The following is a 20,594-nucleotide window of genomic DNA, read 5'->3' on the forward strand; positions in this document are numbered from 1 at the left end:
TTGCTGGAACAGAGGGAGCAAGGGAGAGCTTAAGGAGGTGAGGACAGAGGTGGTGGAGGTGGGCAGACCTGTGCACCACCAAAGGAACTGCAGGCTTCACTCGAGAGATCAAGTGAAGATCAAGTGAAGATCACTGAGTTGAGGACTGGTGTCATCTGACAAAGTTCTTAACACAACCTCTCTGCTGTAGTGTTGAGAAGAGACTGGAGGGGCAGGAATGGGAGCAGGGAGATAGATAGGGACCTATCCGGGGAGAGATGATGGTGGCCTGGACCTAAGGTGAGGGTGATTGGATTCTGGATCCCTTGTGAAGGTAGAACCGACAGGATTCTCTGACGAAGCTCATGTGGCGTGTGAGAACCAGGAGCTAAGGATAATGAGCTTTGTGGCTTGAGCAGCTGGAAAAATGGAGTAGTTATCAGTTGAGATGAAAGGACAGATGGGAAGAGTAGGTTTGGAGAGAAGAGCAGGTGGTCAGTTTTGAACATATTGAATATTGGGTGTTGTCCCAGATCCTGGAGGTCCTGCCCTGATTTCATAGCACAGTGCTACAGCCAGCACGAAAGGACCAAAAGGGGCTTTTCTTTGCTCTGTCTTCAGGCCACACAGCCTACCCATGCCTTGGTGTCCTCTCCATGGTACCACCTGGGTCACAAAGCCTGGGATGCCCGTCTGGCCAGGTTGGCAGTAGAAATTTGCCACGAATTAGTTGAGCATTGAAATCCCCTCTGTGCCATTCCTAACAGCAGCTCTGGGGAGCTCAGGACATGCCAGAGACCCCAGTCTCTCTTCCCATGCTTTGGACCATACTGACCATTTCTAAGTTGTGGAAGAGACAGCACTTATTTGCAAATGAGCATTTATTGAGCTTACTATATGCAGAGCACTGTGCCAGACAAGACGGATGAGGAAAGATAGACAGGAGAATGCCATCCAAGAACTGGTAGGAGCCCTGCCCCCAAAGGGCTTATAGTCTAGTTGGGAAACATTGCATATATACAGAATCACAGCTTAAAGATACAAATCAAGATCCAAGCAACATTTGCAGGTGCAAAGTCTTTATCTGGCACAAAGTTGGAGTATGGGAATGGATGCTGCTGGGCCCAGTGGTCAGCTGCCTCCTACCCTCAGCTCAGAGCCTTCTCTGTCCCTAGCTTAGGGACCTCTCCACCTGCCTCTATGCTGGTTTGAGATGTGTCTGATTTCCATTTGCCTCCACACTGGGTGCTCTTCAAGGGTGGGGACCATCCCTCTGTTCTTTGTCATTTTATTCCTGCCCTGCCACAGCCCTCCCCAAGGCCCTGTATCCACCACAAGTTGTGGGCTGGGCTGAACAGGCTCAGTTGTGTGCTCTGGTTTCTGCCAGGGGCTTCCAAGGGGGGCCTACAATTTGCCTCAGACCAGACCTGGTCTCTGACTTCTGAGTGAAAAGATCATGGGGTTTTGAATAAAAGGTCTCAGTTCTTGTCTCTGCTACATAAAGTCACTACATAGTGACTTTAGACCAGTTTCTTGGCTTCGGTTTATTAATTTATAAAAGAGGAAGAATAGTACAGTCATGTGCCACTTAACGATGGGGATACATTCTGAGAAATGCATTGTTAGGCAATTTTGTCCTTGTGTGAGCATCACAGGGTGAATTCACACAAATCCAGATGGTATAAATCCAGTAACTGTGTGTGCGCTAAACATTTATATGACTGGCAGCACAGTAGGTTTGTTTACACCAGCATCACCACAAATGTGTGAGTAATGTGTTGTGCTGTGATGTTACGATGTTATGACGGCTACGATTGTCACTAGATGATAGGAATTTTCAGCTTCATTATAATCTTATGGGACCACCACTGCATATGTGGTAAGTTGTTGACCTAAATGTCACTATGCGGTGCATGACTGTATTTGCTCTGCTTGTCTCACAGGGTTGAGATAAGGGAGTGCTTTGGAAATAAAACCTTGCATGACTGAGGGCCGTTGTCCTTCCCTAACCTGCCTGAAGTTTTTGGAGGATTAAGTGAGAAAATGCATATAAAGCATCCAAGCACAGAGGCTGGCACACAAGAGATGCTCAATAGGCGTCAGTCCTCCATCCCCACCACTTTGAATTCTGCTTTGACCTCTGACTTTAGTGAACTCACTCTGGGCAATCAGGGATAGATGTGGTGGAATCTTAGATTTAGTTCTGGGGGAGATAAAATCCTGGAAGGGGAACAGACATAGAAAGAAATTCTTGGCAACTTCTAAAGGGATATGTTGAGGAGAGGTGGGGTGAGGATGGGGTGCCTGAGACACATCCAGCCTTGGCTCACAGCTCAGTGCCCTGCTGTCTTTGAAATTCCAGAGCAAGGACACTCAGCTATGAGGAGTACTGCCTTGGAGGTCACTTTGGTCTCTGACTCGACCCCTCCTCCAGTAGTGAGGCCAGGCGGCTGTCACCAGCTCTCCAGGGAGTTTGGGAGAATCATCTCCATAGCACCTATGACCCAGGGCAGCCTTTTTCTGACCCCAAAGAGAGCTCTGGTCAAGGAAGACAAAAATGACAGATGCAGAGGTGGGCACCATTACAGAAATGCTCCTTGTACTCAGTCCATCTCTGAAGAGAGAGGAGGGCAGGAAGGGGCTGGAGGCTCCAGGGCACAGTGGGTGCTTGGTGCAGTGTGGGACAGATATAGACAAAAGCCTTGAAAACATGAAGGCAACAGAGAGCATGCAGAAGGGGCTCAGGGTATGATTCTTAGGTTAGCTATGCAGCAGGCTGGAGTGGGAGGAGCGAATGGATGGTCTGGGTGGTGGGAGGAAAGGAAGGAGAGAACAGCCAGGGTGCACTCAGATCAGTAGAGGTTAAAAGGCTGGACCAAGCCTCTCTCCCACCTGCACCTTGGGGTTCCCAGGGCTCTCCTTTGCTCTGACTACCAACTAAAGGAGGTAAAAGAGGAGGAGGGTCAGACTCCTTCTTTATTTTAGCCGCAGGAAGCAGAAATAATGAAATGATTTCAATAATGAGTGAAAATGGTATGAGGAATTGCAGTTCACACAGCATCTTTACATGCATCATCTCACTTAATCCCAGTTAATCTCATTTGAGAGCCAATGCACTGGCCTAGAAAGTTAGAAGCCCAGGCTCTAGACACAGACCTGCCTCTGCCTGGACAAGTCATTTCCCTTCTCTGGTTCTGAGAGTGCTAGGCTGCTCTCTCCACAACTGTCCTGTGGTGGGGGATGGAAGGAAGGGACCACTGGGGCTGAAGAAGGGAGGAGAGCTTCCTGGGGACGAACAGCTGCTGCTTGGGGAGGGGGGCCTGCGGTGGGATGGGTAATGGAGGGCTATTGCCTGGTGCCTGTGGTTTCGTGCCTGAGTGCCTTGCCCAGCCAGCCATAGATGTGTGCAGGTTGAGAGAGCTCATTTGCAAAATGAAGTGTCTCCTTTCAAGAAGTGTCTAATTGCAAATTCCCCCCTCTCCCAAGACAAAAGCCAGGGGCCCACAAAAAGCTTTTGATTTCTCTGTCACAGTGGTAGGCTAATCTCTAGGTCTGGAGGCCCCCTCGAAGTAGGGGTCACCTGCACACACCTGCTTTCTCCCTTGGAGAGATCCACCCTCAGGGCAGAAAGGAGGTCCTTGGCCTCCCAATTTTCCTTTTTTTCCAGAGGCCACTTCTGAGGGAGCCAGTCTCTGGTTGATACCTCTCTGCCTCTAGCAATGGGTCTTGACAAGTCTTGTGGCCCAGTGCTGCAGCTTGGGGGAATTTTCCAGGAGCGGCTCTTACAACTCCTGGGGACCATCACTGGCAAGGACTCATCCACTGCAGAGGAAGTGGATTTATTGCAGCGGGGGAGGAAGGGGTCAAGGGGGAAGTGAGAGGCCGCCAGCCATTGCACACTTGCACCACTACGGGCACACCTGCTCACACTCAGGAGCATGCACAACCCTGCATCTGGGGACAGGCACTCGAGAATGAACACACACTTGCACACTAGCAAAATCCCATTCCCAGACACCCCAAGGCGGGGGTCTGTATACTTCTCCCCTCAACCCCACCCACTACTGGGGGTAGGTTCTCCAGAATCTTCCTCTGCCCGCTCACCGGCCCTCCTTTCCCAGCTCGGTCCCTAAGTCCCCAGCTCCCTGCAAGAAGCCAGAGGGTCGACTACTCTCCAGCCGGCAGTCTCTAGACAGGGGTCTGGCAGGCTGTCCACTACCCCCGCAGCCCCGGCGAGGCCATGCGCGTCCTGGAAGCAGCTACTCTGCCCTGGGGGCCAACTTTGGACCCCGGGAGGCGAGGGGCGCGGCGGGGTGGGTGGGCCCTTCTTTTTGGGCAGGGGCCGATGGGGGGGCGGCGGGTGCCCCCGGAGCCCAGGCACGACCTGGGCCCGCAGGCGGCCGCTCTGAGCTCCCCGAGCCTGGGGTGCGGCCGTGGGGCCGGTCGGGCGCCTAGGCCTTGCTGCCCCGCGGGACGCTCTGCGGCGAGTGCAGCTCCACCGACTGCCGCCGCCGCACCTCGCGCTCCTCCCAGTCGGCGTCGGGCTCCAGCCCCTTGAGCACGGCCAGGCGCTCCGACAGGCTCTTGGGGGACGGGAACAGGACGTAGTTGTAGAGGAGGGAGCCCAAGATGGCGCCGACCAGGGGTCCGATCCAGAAGACCTGTGGGAGCGGGAGGGCGGCTGGCAGGGCGCGCGGGGTGCGGGCAGCGGGGCGTCCCCCCCCCCCCCCAGTGCGGGCTCCGCGGCTCCCCGCGCGCGCCGGGCCGGGACCTGCCCCTCTCCCGCCTCGCGTGGGGACGGGCCTCGCACGGTTATAAAGTGCGTATCTTGTAATTGAAATGACTTGTGAGTTGGTTAAGGGTGCGAATTCCCAAGCCGACCGTGTGCGTGAACTTGGACACGTTGTTTACCGTCTCTTTTCATTATAATACTTACCGCCTAGGCTTGTTGTGAAAACTAAACGAGTTAATATTTGCAAAGCACTTAGAAAAGGACCTGGCACATACAGCACTAGTAAAGTGCTAAATAAAAATACGTGTGAACATAAATATTGCCGTTTTTCGAGTTCGAAGGCACTGAGTGATGTGTTTTACATCAGTAACCTCACCTAATCCTCCCCCAAAGCCAGCGAGGCCAGAACTGCGAATCTCCTCACCCACAGACGGGGACACTGAGTCTGTCAGCAGCAGACCCGCAGGGTGGGACCCCGGGACCCAGGAGGGTTTGCTGGGCCCCCACCCCACTCTGCTCCAGCCCTCGCTGAGAAGGGCTTCTGGGGGAGGGGAGGGAAAGCAGGGAGGTTTCATGCATTACCCAGTGATCATCAAATTTGCCGGTGACAACGGCTGGAGCCAGGGAGCGGGCAGGATTCATGGAGCAGCCAGTGTAGTGGATCTATAATGGGAGGCAGGAGTGAGGGAGAGAAGGGAGGGGGGACTGGGCGGGGAGTCCCTGCCCCCCTCTCCAGGGCTTGACCTCAACCTAAAGGAAGTCCACACCATCGGCAACTAAGTTCATGTTATATTTACAGGGCTCTATTCCTTTGTGGCTGGAGTGATACTGTCCTTTTCAGGTATCTGGCAGTCAAACCCTCTGGGTTGTGTCTGTCCCTCTTGGGAATCTGTATCTGTCCCTCTGGGGACCTTTGTGATTGCCATTTTGGGTGACTCTGTGTATCTGTCTCTAGAGTGGTCTGTGGGTCTGTTTCTTTGGGGGAAAGTCTGTGTGTCTGGCGAGGCTGGAACCAGTGGCCATGACCTACCCCAAGGAGGTGACCCAGGGCCACAGATAAGCCAATGGATAGGGCAGGGGTGCCCAGGTTGTCTCCACGACGCTCATCTGTAGAGGCAAAGATGCAGAGCACCAGCTGCAGGGTCAGGAAAAGCTCCACAGTAACGGCCTGGCCACCTGTTGTGTTGTTGTTGAGCTGGGGACAGAGAGGAGGAAACAGTGAACATGCTCCCAGCACTGGCTCCATCTTCCTGCCCACCTGCAGTCAAGATTCCAGAGAGGCTTCTGGGCTGGCTGGGAGCCAGACACGTTAGTCCAAACCACTGATGGCTTCTTCCTGGGCCAGTGGCTCAAAGGCAGAGGGATGGACCCAGAGACTGCCAGTGATTCCCCAGCCAGAGGTAGGAAAAATGACTCCATAGCCCATTAGATTTTATCTGCCTACCATGTGAGTGGAAAATTATGCTGAGTTCAGAATTTCTGTTTCTTGAAGAGCAAGAAGAGAAGGGGTTTTGAATACAGCAGGAAGCTTTAGACCAGGTAACAGGAAGGCCTTCCTCTCTCCCTATTCCATAAGATAATGGTATAACCAGGGCCCTATCGTCTTTCTTCTTGTGGTCAAAGGACTCCCAGAGACAGGGACTTGGGCCTGGGGATGGTCCTAGCGAATACCCTTCCCCCACAAGTCTAGCATGTGACTCTTTCTTCTAACCTTTGCCTGTTCTCCTTGACTTTGCCTGTTCCCCACTGCTTTTCAGGCCTCAATTTTGCCCTGTGGATTTGCTCTCCGCAAAGGTGGTTGAGGTAGGGGTGTTGAAGCCCTACATTATGATGCCTCCATACCCATGTGGGGTGCCCACATGGGTCCCAGTGGACCCTGCCTTGGATAATGAGAGAACTTGGGGCCAAGCAAAGAGGTAATTTCATAATTGGACCACACCCAGGACTGGATTTCTCTCTGGGTTTTGTCATTTTGTGCCTTACACCCTGCCCTCTGGGGCTGGGCTCTGAACTGGGTGGAGTTGTGACAGCACTCACTTCCCATGCTCTTTCTTCAGGCCCTGAACCCCCACCCTTGGGTGCTAGCCATTGGGCTGTCACTCTTGGGTCTCTCTAGGGTCTAATCTCAATCCCCTGTGATCCAATGTCAGAGCCTCTAGTGGAGAACAGTGAAAAGAGCTTTGAAGGCAGACACTTTGGAAGCCTCTGACTTACCATGGGCCCCTGTTTACTTCAGTCTCAGTTTGTCCTTCTCTAAAATAGGGATAACAAAATTCTGGAGGCCTGTGTGAGGACTGGAAATGACAAGGGCAGAGCCCTAGCCCTGTTCTTGCTGGCAAATGGTTGCTCTGGGACAGCGTGGATGTGGGTTTGGTGTCAGATCTCTGGGTCCATTTCCAGGTGCTGACACTTACTGGTTTGACTTGAATCAGTTGAACGCTGCGCCTAAATTTTTACCACTCATGGTAGAGGGATCACAGAATTCACCTTACAGTGTTATACCAAGAGTGAGATGATAGCTGGCCTGGCACAGAGCAGGTACCCATCAATGGTAACGTCCTGGTGGCCAACTGGCCTTTCTAGGGAGCTCAGAAAACACCTGGGACAACCTTAAGGTCATCTGGTTCCCTCTAGCTTCAAGGTAATTCAGTCCCACTGCTGCCCCTTCCAGCCAGCAGGGTTCTTAGTTCCTCAAGATAGTAAATGCTGACTATGAGGGGTTCAGTCAACTGTGAAATGATGGAGGAGCAGGACTGAGAGTCCCCATGTCCTCTTAGCAATCCCATTGCCCTGCTATTAGAGGAGATCCCCCAGTCACATGCTGAGACTTTCTTGACCGTGTTCTCAGGAAGTTCCTCTTTCGGTCTAACCGAACCTCTCCTTGTTGCCAGCTAAACTAATTTTGTCCTTGATGAAAATGGTCACACTCTTCAGTTTGTCCTGTGCCATGGTCACTCTAACCTTTTCTCAGTCCTGAGCCCCCAGCCTCATTACGTTTTCCATTTGGAAGAAGAGAGAAGTACCCAATTGGGATACCTCTGCCCTTTGTATGAGAAAGGGCCGCCCATGCAGAGGAGAGGGTGGCCACAGAGACTGTGCAGGACTCTTCAGAGAAACCAGAGCTCTTATCTAGTGGCTCAGGGACAGAGCAGGCCAAGATATGCAGGAAACTGAGGCACGAAAGAGGCACTTGCTGTCTGGGCTTGGATGGGGGGTGGAGTGAGGATTCTGCTGAAGGGGCACAGACCCATGAGAGGGGAGGGTGGGAGCATGGAGGGGGCTGCAGCATCGCCCTCAGCTCCCAAAGCACCCAAGGTGCCCGGTTAGCCACTGTTCATAAAATCAACATTTAGCTCACGTGCTCCAGGGTCTGGAGAGACATTGCCCCTTCAGCTTTCCCCTGGGCTCTGGTACTTTCTTTGGTATTGACACACTGTAGAACTTTTGGCCTGTACCTCCCTTCTCTGAGCCTCAGTTTCCTTGTTTGCAAAACAAGGCTTAGGTGATGGATCAGGTTGAAAGATCATGGGTTTTGCAGTCAAGCCTGGGTTTGAAGTCTGGCTCTGGCACTTTCCTTCTCAGCCATAGTTTCCGTATTCTTAAGAAAGGATTTACCCATCTCTACTTCACAGGGCTGTTGCGAGATTTCAACTGGAGGATTGTGAGCAGCCCCTACCATGAGGCCTACACACAGTACATGCTGAAGAAAAGTTGGGTCCTTCTTCCCTCTAGAAGACCCTCGGGGCTCACATTCTGAGGTTCCTCCCAGCTCAGAAAGCACGTCTACCTTGGGACCCTGTCCTCGGCTGCGTTCTAGCCCAGTTCTCACTGTAATGCAGGCGTCTTCCTCCATGAGGAGGGGCAGAAGGTACCAGCAGAACCGTGGGTATCTGCTTCAGCTCCGGCACTATTGTGCCTTCCCGCCCTGGTTCTACTATGGCAGCCATGTACCTGGTTCCAGCGCCTCTACGCACCACCCCTGCAGCCTCCCTCCATCTCTCTCTCCCCACCCAGACCCTCACCCAGACCTGTTCCCTCCCATCTCATCTGCCCCTTGTGGAAGAGATGAAGCTCCAGCTACTCACTGCATTGATAGCCAGGTCCCCTCGGATGTCTGCTGGTGTAATCTCATGGAGCAGAGCAGCTCCTGCCACGGCCCCCAGCAGCTGGGCAGCCACGTAGAAGGCAGCTCGGAGAAAGGAGACGTGGCAGCCCACCAGGCAGGCCACAGTCACCGCAGGGTTGATGTGGGCACCGCTGACGTGGCCCAGGGCCTGCACCAAGGTGCCAATAGCCAAGCCGAAGGCCATGGCGATCTCCAGCACAGAGGGCAGGGCCCGAGGCCAGTTGAGGGCTGAGCCCAGGCCAAAGAAGACAAAAATGAGTGTGGCCAGGAACTCTGCAAACACGGCCCTGGAGAAGGCTATGGACCGGAGTTCCCACATGCTGTGGAGACTTTTGTGGCTGGCCCAGCTGTGTCAGGGGCAGGAGGCTGTGGCTGTCTCCCTCTCTCCCTCCCTCTCTCTCAGGGTTTCTGGGGAGGCTGGGTCATGGGCATTTACAGGATCCTTCCATCCTCCATTTGGACACGTGGGGCGGAGGTGGAGTTTAGACCAATACCTCGTCTCCTCTCTGGCTACCCCCTGCCCCCACTCCCCACCCCTGCCCACCACATGCCTATCACCCCATCTTGGCCTTCACAGCTGACTAATGTTCCCCATTAATAGCTCCAGATAAGGACTGACGTCCCCTGGTTTTCCGTGTTTGTCCCCTCCGTTACCCCAGGGCTGTTGCCCCAGGGCCTCCCCAGGCCCCCATAGGCTCTGTGTTGGGGATTCCGTAGATTTGTCAAAACCCCTCTCTCTGACACAAACTGTTGGCCAACACAGGGGCAACAGTTCACCCAAAACTGACCAGGGGAGAGGATGCCAACGCTACCCCTTCTATTGGCTGGGAAGTTTTCCCTGCTGTCTGACCTCCAGTTGTTTCTTCTTGAAGGGGAAGGAAAACAACTGGTTGGTTGTGAAGTGAACCTTCCAAGGCACAAAGGTTTTGTCTCTTCTGTGCTTGTTTTCTTAGTCAGTCACCCACAAGTTATTAAGCTTCACCACTCCCTGGAACCCCAGCCAAACAGCGGCTCCCACAGCCTAGAGACAGGGAGTTTCAGTGGCATTGGGACCCTGGCCCTGGGTGATGGAGTCAACCTGGGGTTGACTGAGCCACCTGCAGGCTTCCATTCTAGCAGCACCCCCGTCCATCTTTGTGAGCCGCTTCTCGTTCATCTCTGTAAAAAGGGGATTATAACTACCTTATTGGATAGCTGTTTGGATTAAATAAAATAATGTATATAAGGTGCTCAAAGCCGTGCCTGACCCACAGCAAGCTATCAATATCAGCTGTTATTAATAGTATTATTTATACTCCGAGGAGGAGAATAAGTCTCCCCAAACTTACACCTTAGGGTTCCAGAAGCTGTGAGACTCTAGGCACCCCCTGGAGCTCAGAGCCACACAGGGCTCTGGGGGAGGGCATTTCTGTGAGGCAGTGAGCTGTGCAGGCTCATGGAGCAACTCTCCAGCCTCCGTGCCCACTCAGCCCAGCATCAGGCAATGCCACTTTCTGCCACCAATGCTGCTCCAGCCCAGAGTCTAGGATGCATTTAGGCCTGGGAGTCCCTGGGCTGACACCCCACTCTTCCCTAATCCCTCCATCCCTGCTCCCTTTCCCAGGGACCAAAAGGTAGGGTCAGGCTCAGAGTGCCATCAGGAGGACTAGCTTTTGGACCCTGCTCTACCTCCTGAACAGCAGGTCCCTATGCAAGTCCCAGTCCCAGGAATGGAAATCTGGGCAGGTTGGAGACTGTAAAGTAGAGTCCCTTGTGTTGTATCATGGGGGGACATTGAGGTCCAGGGAGGGCAAGTGACTCATCTAAGGTGGTCCAGCAAGTTAGTGGCTAATCTGGTACTGGAACCTGATCTGGAGAGTATTCCACACCCTACATTGCCAGTCACACCCTGAGCCTCAGTTTCCTTGTTTGGAAAATGGGAGTAAGGAAGCCCACCCCACAAAGTTATTTTGAGAATGGAGCAAGATAATGAATGGGAAATATTTTGCAATTGAAAATGTGTCACCCAAATATAGGGACTAGTGAATCCTGCTAGAGAGGAGGAGAAGAGGAAGGCAGAAAGAAGAAAATGACCACACAATACAGAAGGGCCAAAAAATCAGGAATTCTTGTGGGGTTTGTTCTCTGGTGTGTTTCCAGTGCCTAGAATGGTGTCTGACACACAGGTAGATGCTCAACTATATCCTGAATGAAGATAACCTCTCCCTACCCCTGCCTCTGGCTGAGAGAGGCTGAGAGGAACCCAGAGGGACTGGGGTCTGGGGTGGACATGAACCCCACGCTCCCCATGTCCGCCTGCCCACTCTGAGTCCAGTACCCAGGAGTTTTCCAGTGACTCCAGGTAAAGCTCCTCTCTCGACCTGCCCGGCCCCCTTTCCTTTTCCAGGGCACAGCTCTTACTTGGCACCTCGTTCTCTGCTCTCAGCCATCCCTTCCCAGCCTCAGGCATTCCTAATGCTCTGGGAAGAGATGCAGGGGGAGGAAAAGACTGTGACTTGCCACGTCCTTTCTGGGCCCAAGTCTGGGAGGAGGAGTATGCCAGTCGTGACTGGGTCCTTACTCTGTGCCTTTGGGCCAGGGAGAAAGGTGTCCTGTCAAAGCCGCGGGGTTCAAGCCTTGCTTCCTGGCAGGCAGTGGAGCACCCCCAAGGGGAGAGCTCCATTTTGTCTCCAGTGACCACTATGTGGTATCTTTAAGAGGTCCGAGGGGCCATCGATTGTGTGATGCACTGCTAATTAGAGTATGACAGAAGGCTTTTTTGGAGATGGATGGTGATAGTGGTTGCACAACAATGTAAATGTGCTTAATACCATCAAACGGTGCACTTAAAAATTACTAGGATGGTGCTTTATAGCAATTAAAAATAATTTCAAAAAGTGAGGAAAGGAAAATGCTTTTTTAAAAACCAATCTTTATTTTGTGTTTATTAAAAGAAGTTTTTATTTATTTATTTAGATAACAGTTTTTAAGTCAAAATCTGTCTTGTGCATGCATAGAAAAGGAAATTATAGGCAAAATAAATCAGCTGAACTGCAATTGACCCTTGAACAGCACCGGTTTGAACTGCACGGGTCCACTTACATGTGGATTTTTTTCAATAAATGCTGTAAATATTTTTCTCTTCCTTATGATTTTCTTAATAACATTTTCTTTTCTCTAGTTTACTTTATTGTAAGAATATAGTATATAATACATATAACATACAAAACGTGTTAATTGACTATGTTGTCAGTAAGGCTTCTGGTCAATAGTAGGGTATTTATAGTTAAGTTTGGGGAGAGTAAAAATTTGTTCTTGGATTTTCAACTGCACAGGGGGTTGGCATCCCCAATCCTCACGTTGTTCAAGGGTCAACTGCAGTCCTAAGTCTTCTTCACATTCAGAGTCCAACTTCCCTAAATCCCATTTTGATTCAGAGTCCCCAGTGTTCTTCTGCAGTGTCACCTCTGTGCCATCAGCAGTGTAGTTATGCGCCATTTTTTATGAGATCATCCACTGTTGTTTCCAGAATTTCTTTCCAAGCGTGGGATATTCCTTCTGTAAATTCTATCGCATGTGTTTTCTTGCTTCACATTTGACTGGCAATCATGTTGCCCTTTGTCAGTAATAAAACACCAGTTTCATCTACTTACGGGCTCTTCCTTTCTTAGGTTTCATGAAACACTTGGCTGTTGTTTTGCAAGAAAATATGGAATTGTCCTTCAACGCTAACTATTTGCTTCACTAACATTAAATTCTTGCTGTGCTCCTCTATTTTCTTGTCTTTGTGCATGCACAATAACTCTGTGTTTAACTGTGAAACCACAGTGTAACCTCCCTGAAGACATGTAAATAGCAATTAAACTGAACGGATGTAGGAATGAGAAGGCACGGAACTTACCTGACCACTTAAGTATGAACAGGGAGTGACAACCACTCCCAGGTGCTGTAAGACAACACAATTGTAAGATACATTAAAATGAGAAAAAAAAGAGAACACCTTAGGATTGATTAAGTATAGCAGTTATAATATTAAACACACATTTAGAGCTCACTCTGTCATTAAATGCTCTAGATATTTGTACACATATTAATTCTCTTAATCTTCACAGCAATCCTATGAGCTAAACATCCTTTTTTTTTTTTTTTTAATCCTCACCCGAGGATATATATATGTTTTTTCCATAGATTGGTTACCTCCTGCACGCACCAGACCAGAGCCAGGGATCGAGCCTGCGACCGAGGTACGTGCCCTTGACCGGGAATCGAACCTGAGACTCTTCAGTCCCCAGGCCAACGCTCTAACCACTGAGCCAAACCAGCTGGGGCTAAACATCCCATTTTTTATAAATGAGGAAAATGAGGCAGAGAGAGGTTAGGTAACTTTCTGGAGGTCACACAGCTATGAGTGGGGAGGCAGAATTAGAACCCCAGAAGTCTGGCTTCAAGAGGACTTTTAGATTGTGAAAATGAATCACTACCTCGCCTCTTGAAATGATCAAGACGGGAAAGAAGTGAGAAAGAATGCCAAAGGACCTCTGACTAAAAACAACAACAACAACAAAAACACACACCAAGGAGTTGGGTGATGTTTACTGGTGGCTTGAAGGAGGGGGCTGAGCCCCTGGAAAAGTGGAAGCAGAAAGAGGTGCGTGTGGGGAGCTGTGTCAGCGAGGATGCCGCACGAGTTCAGGACCCGGCCTGTCTGAGGCTGATGTGAGGTGTGTTTCCTGCTCTGAGCTGAGACGCGGATGCCCTCCATTCTCCCCACAAGGTCGGTAAAAGTGGGTCACGCATCACAGCCTGGAGGCTGGACTGAGGGGAAGGAGGGAGAAGGGACGGGGCAGATCCACAGTCGGGCGAAGTGGGACGGTGTGAAGGAGCAGACCCCGGCGGCAGCTGGCGGGAGAGGTGGGAGGCCGGGGCTCAGGCCCGCCGGGAGCCTGGGAAGCATTGTAGGGTGTCGGATCCGTGCAGTTCTGGGACAGAGCGCAAGCCATTGTATTTCGATGTAAGGTGGCCAGATAAAATACAGGATTACCAGGTAAATGTGAATTTCAGAAAAATGATAAAATTTTTAGCATAAGTAATTCCAAGCAATTGCGGGACATGCTTGTGCTAGAAAACAATTTGTTATTTGAGATTGAAATTTGAGTGGATGTCCTGTATTTTTATTTGCTAAATCTGGCAACTCTATTCTATGTGAAAACAAAGGAGAACCCAGGCGACTGAGGGCCTGGGGACATCTGGGTTCCAAACTAAATCCTCACAGGAACTTTTGGGGATGAGTTGTCTAAGCTCCATTTTACACAGGAGGAAACTGAGGCACAGAGAGGTTATAAAGGTTTCCCAAGACCACAGGGCTGGTAAGTAGCAGAGACAAGCTGTGAGTACAGGTCTCATCCAGACATTCAGGCTTTCCCCCCAGTGACTGGCTGACTTTGTTCTCTAAACCCAGCTCAAAGGACAGGCAGTTCTGACAGTGGAGGCCAGGTGAGGGCAGGGAAGGTTGAAGGTCCAGGCTCCTAGGGGACACAAAGACAGCTTCTTGCAGTCTCCCTACTACCCATGGGGTGGGGCCCGGGGACGAAGAGGATGAAAGCCCACCTAACCTCCCATAACTCCCCACTGACCACAGGACAAGGCGGGCCTTGTGCTTGGCATGTCCTTCTTCCATCCCCTTCACCTTTGGGCCCTGAAATGTGTTGTTCCCTCAGCTTGGTATATGTATCACCACTATTTTCTCATGACTAATTCTTCCTCAAACTCCAGGTCACTGACTTTCAAACCTTTTGGATCAAGACCTGCAAGAGGAAATACATTTAATATCCTAATTCATAACATTATCTGGATAGAAAGATAGAGCTAGAGATATAACCAAAACTAACATTTCACAAACTAGTATTTCCTAAATGTGATGTTTTAAATTCCTCTACTCTGTTTCACTAAAAAAGTTATTCAGGTCACAACTACTAAACTGATTTCATGACTCATTAATGGGTTGCCACTCACAGCTTGAAAAACACTTTCAATCCTGTCTTAAAAATTGCTTCTCTACTTATGGCTTCTAGAGGATTAAGACACTAAACAATTTTTTAAAAATTTGCTTTCTCATTGGAGAGGACTTCCTGCAGCCTCAATATCACACCCTCCCAGGAATATCACCAATGGTGTGCCCTGACTTTTTGTATCACTCAGAGGCTGGTAATTATCTCTTCAGTGTCTTACTCCTCCTGTGGACTGTGATCAGAGAGCAGGGACCATATCTGAGTTTGCTCACCATTGCACCCCCACCCCCATGCCTCGCACAGGACCTCGCACATTATAGATGCTCAGTAAATGTTTGTCAAGTGAATAAATGAGCAAAACCACCAGCGCTTGTGCCCCCAAGCTTACCTCCACCCTGCCCTGCAATTTCCAGGTTGCAGCCACATGACATCATTCTTCAGGGACCTGATTCAGGAGAGAAGTTGATTCTCAGAGCTTGGGCAGAGAGAGGGAGTGTGCATTTGTGCATTGGTGGGTGAGGAGGGGTCAGAAACAAGTTTGTCCTCATTTGGAAAGGATTAGGTGTGGGTAAGGGGGTGGGGGCAGGGACACCTTTCTAATAACCCTGCCTTGTGCATACTGAGTTCCCAGTTGCTTGGAGGAGTCCAAAAACGGCTGTGCAAGCACTGGGGAAGCTGTGGCAGGAGTCTGTGCACAGAGAGAGGGTTGGACAAGCTGACTAATGGAGTCCCGTATAGCTCTGCAGCATGGAGAAGCCCGGGCTGCAGGTTAATAAAGCCTCCTTACAGGAGGGCAACTGGGAGTATTGTGGAATCTAGCAGGAGAGGAGACCAGGTGGGAGGAAGAGGTTCAGGAGGGCATACTGCTTCACCCTTAACTGAGCTACTTCTTGTCCCTGGCTTGCTCCTCCATCACATCTGGGGGAGGTTGACCAGGCTGGAGGCCCTGAGGAGCTGCGGGTGAGTTGGTGGCCCCCTGGGCTTCCACTCACCCTGGAAGCAGGGCTGGAGGCAGAGAGGAAAGTGTTTGCCAGCTGGCCCAGGAGAGCTGGCATCTCCACCCTATAGGGAGAAAGAGGAGCTGTGAACGCCAGGGCCAGGCCAACCCAGGGTCATACCAGAGAAGGGGTGGCAACAAACTGGAAGGGTTGTGGGCAGCAATCCACCATCTTTCTCGCAAAGGTCACCCAAACCTGTTTGACTCCCCACTCAGAACAGCTGCAGCTGAACCACCCTGGCTCCCCAGCGTCTACCTCCAGCATCCATGGGCTCTTGAAACTGGGTGGCCTGCAGGACCCTCTTCAGACTCTGCGCAGGATCTCTCTCTTCCTCCCAAACCACCCCGCTCACCTTCCTCCCACCCTGGAGCCCCCTCCTGACCTTCCCTGTCCTCCGCCCCTGACAGCCTAGTGCCTCTTCCTGCCCATTAATTGTGTGAGGCACTGAGCAAGGTTCCCTCTCCTTTTCTCCACCAGTCATCTCAACTCTGTGGTGAAGCAAGTATAAAACAACCCCATTTCATGGATTAGGCTAAGGGAGGCTAAAGGGCATTAAGCTGGCCACCATCTCCTCTGCCCCCTATGCCACAGCACCCCGCTTCACCTCCATGGCAGCATGGATCATGCTGCCCTGGATGATTTGTTTAAGCTTGGAGGACAGGAACTGTATTGAATTCAACTTTGCAGTTCCAAACTTAACACATGATTGGCATGGAGTAGATGCTCAAAAATATATTTGTAGAATGAACTGTTTGCCGAAGGTCCAACAGCTAAGAATTACCTAAGTAATAATTCAAACTCAGATCTTCCTGATCCCAAGCCAGCCCCACACCCTTCAGCCTCCTCCAGGAAGCCTTCCCCGACTTTCTCAGAATCCTGGGTGTTTGGGTGTGTTCCCATCCACCCCTCCCTGAAAGCAGGGTCTGCAAAATGGTCTTGGCCTGGTTCTGATCCCCCCAATCTGGCCAGCTCTGCCCCCAGAACCCAGGAGGAGCTCTGTGGAATGTGAGATGCCCAGGCCAGGGATGGAGGGCCCAGGTAGCGAAGGCCTCAGTCAGACCAATGGTGTCTCCTGCCCCTGGGCCCAGCCACCTGCCTCATGACCCCTGCTCATCCGACCGTGATTCCGCCTGGGCCTGGGCCTGGGCCTGCTAGCTTCTCACGAGAACCAGCCCAGGCCTTGGTATTCTCTGGGGTGGGTCCAGGTGGGGCACCTGATCCTCTGCTCATTTTGCTGCAATTCAATATCAGCCTCCAATTTGCACGCTCTGCTGCCATCCGTCCCTCCTCCCTCCGGCCTCTGCTGGGGGAAGGGAGAACAGGGAGCTCTCCACAGCGCTTCTGAGGGACCCTGGGATCCCTCGGCTGACTTTGCCCCCAGGGCCTGGTATGGAGGGACTGCTGTGCCCACCAAGGGAGCAAGACCTGGACGTCCAGGAGGCTGGGGGACGACCTTGCTGCCACCTCTTAGGCTTCCAGGCTGTGGAATCCAAAGCCACTCAGGCTCTCCAGGCTTCCGGGTGAACAAATGTAAGAGGACCTGCAGGTGGCGAGTGCTCAAAAATATGAGCCCAGGCTTCCCCAAGGGCTGAAGGCAGTGGCTCTGGGAAATCCTTGCTTTCTCTAACCACCTCCCTTCTGGCTGCAATGGTGGCCCATTCTCTCTGGTTCTATGTGCGGAATGTCTGCTTTCTTGGGATTTTAGGACACTTGAAATAGTTCACTCTATTTTTCTATTCATGCAACAAATATTATTGAGCACCAACTGTGTGCCAAGTACTGTCCTAGGCCATTAGCTATATCAGGGAACAAAACTGACAAAGATCCCTGGCCTGGCAAGGCTGGTGGTGTGGGCAGTGACTTCAGTCTGTGGGAAGCTTATTAAATGACCCTTCTCAGCCTGGCCTCCTCCACTCTAAACCACCTGAATGAAAAGAGATGAAAAGAAATGGTAAAGTTTAGAAAATAGTGTTTACTTGCAGATGTCATCTTTAGCCCTTTCTTATCACCACGGCATGAAGTTATGTCAAACGAGTGCCATGAAAAGGGAGTGCCGTTCCTCAAAACGCTAAACACAGAGCTACCACACGACCTTGCGATTCTACTCCTAGGTGCATATCCGAAGAGCTTAAATCAGGTGTTCAAACGAAAACTAGTACACACGTGTTCGCAGCAGAGCTCTTAACAGTAGACAGAAGGTGGAGAAAACCCAAGTCCCAACCAACTGGTGAAGAATAAACGAAATGCAGTATGTCCATGTGATGGACTATTATTCAGCCTCCAAAAGGAATGCAGTACAGATACATGCTCCACACTAATCACCTCGAAAACACGTGGAGTGAAACATGCCAGTCGCAAAGGCCGCAAGTTGTGTGATTTCATTTATATGAAATGTCCAGAATGGACACATCCATAGAGACAGTAAATAGAGGAGTGCTTGCCAGGGGTTGGGAAAAGAGAGGAATGGGGAGTGACTGCTCAGTGGGTACAGGGCTTCCTTTGGGGGTGATGAAATGTTCTGGAACTAGATAGTGGTAGTGGTTGCACAGCACTGAATTTATTAAACACCATGGAGTTAAAATGTTTTGAGATGGGTGAATTGGTGAATTTTGTGTTATCTTATTTTACAATTTTAAGAAGTATGTGCTGTGCGGTCCTACTCACACTGGACTTCCTGTCCCATGTATTTCCTCTGCTCCCCCCAGGGCCTTTCCACATGCTGGTCCTTCTACCTGGGATGCTTGTCTCTCCTCTCTTCTCATACTTAACACATCTTTAGTCTTTGGACCTCAGCTTAACCATCACTTTCTCAGAGAGAACCAAGTCTCCCTATCACATGCTTAAATACCATGTGCCATTCCAGTGGAACACTTGTGTTGGTCATAATTACATTTATATGATGAATGCTCCCCCCAAAAACTATAAGCTCCTGGAGAGAAAGGGGAACCTGTATATTTTTTCATCCTTGATGTATCCTTAGAATCTACCTCAATGCCTGACATAGGCACTCAATAAATATTTATTGAGTGCATAAATTAATAAATTAATAAATTCCTAAGGGAATTCTAATAGATTCACTACCTCCACCAGCCCCATCTCAGAAGGTTTCCCTGTTACTGCCACTGCCACAATTGAGCCTTCATAGCTGCCATGACTCCTCATCATAATTGTCAACAACAGGTCAGCATGAAGCCAACAGAAGCCAGAGATGGCCCTGAGGAGGAAGAACCAAACTCCCAGGCACCTTAGGTGGTGAGACAGAGTTGGACAATAAGGGTGAACTTCAGGTCAATTATTGGTATTAGGATGAGAGAAGTCAAGTGCAAAGTGGCGCAATGACCTGAGTTGGAATCGTGAGTGTGAGTCAAATCAGGGCTGCCTGGTTGGGCTTTGTAAGGAACGCTTGTCAAATACCTGGAAGAGTAACATGCCAAGAAGGTGCAGGGTCAGTGCCAGGCACATAACAAGCATAATGATGGATCCTGGGGATGTCAAAGAGAAGCCTTGGGGATGTGGTGGGTGGTGGGATGTGGAAATTGAGGGAGGGGGGAGTACAGAATGACTCTGGTATGTAGTTGGACCCTGCTGCCCTTTACCGAGATGGGGAGCCCTGGAGGAGGAGCAGGCTGGGGGGAATGATGAGATGAGTTCTGATGTTCTGATGGTGAGGTGCTTCTGGCTGGGTAAGAGCAGGTTTTGGGGAGCTGCAGAAGCCAGAGGCAGTGGGTGGGAGGTGAGGCGGGGGGGAGGACAGGGGGCTTTCAATGATTATGGGAGGAGCTGGGGAAGAATGTGTTGGAGACAGGGGTGTGAGGAGGGGAGAACAGATGGTGCTCCACGTCCAAGGAAGAGGGAGGAGTTGGGGTCCAGACCCCAAGCTGGTCCTGGTCAGGAGGAGGAGGGCCATGTTACAGAAGGAAGGAAGGTGGGGTACCGATGATGTGAAAATGTAAAGGTGGGTGGCAGGAACTTGAGGGCATTTCCATCTAATGGCTCCTGTTTTCTTTGCAAATAAGGAGCAAGATCAGCTGCTTGGAGAGACTGGGAGAGGTGGGCTGGGGGCACTGGAGAGGGATTGAAAGAGCTGCAGTGAAGCACAGAAAGGGGCCAACAGGAGGGGTGGAAGAGCCTTTTGAGGGAAGAGGCCAGGATGTCCAGTGGCTTGCTGCTCTCTGTTGGGTGCAGCAGCCTGGGGGTGGAAACCAAGATAGCAGCTCCATCAGTCCAGGGGTGTTGGGTGGGTACAAGGGGCAACTGGGCAGGGGTGGCAAGCAGGGAAGGTTGTGAAGGCCAGAGGGTCTTGGGGTGTGGGTAATAGGGGGCTGGAGGTCTATGCGAGTGAGACTCTGGGACAGGCAGGTGGGAATGAGGGAGTCAGAACCAGAAGCACAGAGGGATGTGTCCACTGAGTAGGACATTTCATTTAAGCTTTGAGAAGAGCAGGTGTTTTAGGAAAGACAAGCTCCAGGGTGTGGCTGTGGGTGGGAGACTAAACTGGAGATGGGAAGGCTTTTGGAATTGAGAACGTTAATGAACAGAGCAGATGTGGACCATCAGCGCCCAGCAGGAGAGCTGGACTTCCAGGGCGGTGAGGAGGGAGGGAGGAGGTTTGAGGATGATGCTGAGGAAATAGGAAGGCTTGTCAGAGGGCACTGGGAAGACTGGGGAGGGAAAGAGGGAAGAGGAAGCAGAGGACGAAAAGTGGGGGAAAGCCGGATGGCCACACGAACTCACAGCTCAGATGGTGCAGGCTGGACACAAGGTTTCCCAAA

At 51.1% G+C, this 20,594-nt stretch overlaps 1 protein-coding gene across 1 annotated transcript; it reads right to left on the minus strand.

The window, feature by feature from the left end:
• Positions 1 to 848: 848 nt before the first annotated feature.
• On the minus strand, positions 849 to 9,408 carry AQP2 (aquaporin 2). Its single transcript, XM_081130113.1, has 4 exons — positions 8,797 to 9,408; positions 5,742 to 5,906; positions 5,294 to 5,374; positions 849 to 4,640 (listed from the first exon to the last, which is right to left on the minus strand). Exons 1-4 carry the CDS (start codon positions 9,154 to 9,156, stop codon positions 4,431 to 4,433), a joined length of 816 nt encoding a protein of 271 aa, XP_080986239.1. The 5' UTR covers positions 9,157 to 9,408; the 3' UTR covers positions 849 to 4,430.
• Positions 9,409 to 20,594: the final 11,186 nt, after the last annotated feature.

Source organism: Miniopterus schreibersii, assembly GCF_964146895.1.
Source record: "Miniopterus schreibersii genome assembly, chromosome: 2".
Taxonomy (NCBI): Eukaryota; Metazoa; Chordata; class Mammalia; order Chiroptera; family Miniopteridae; genus Miniopterus; species Miniopterus schreibersii.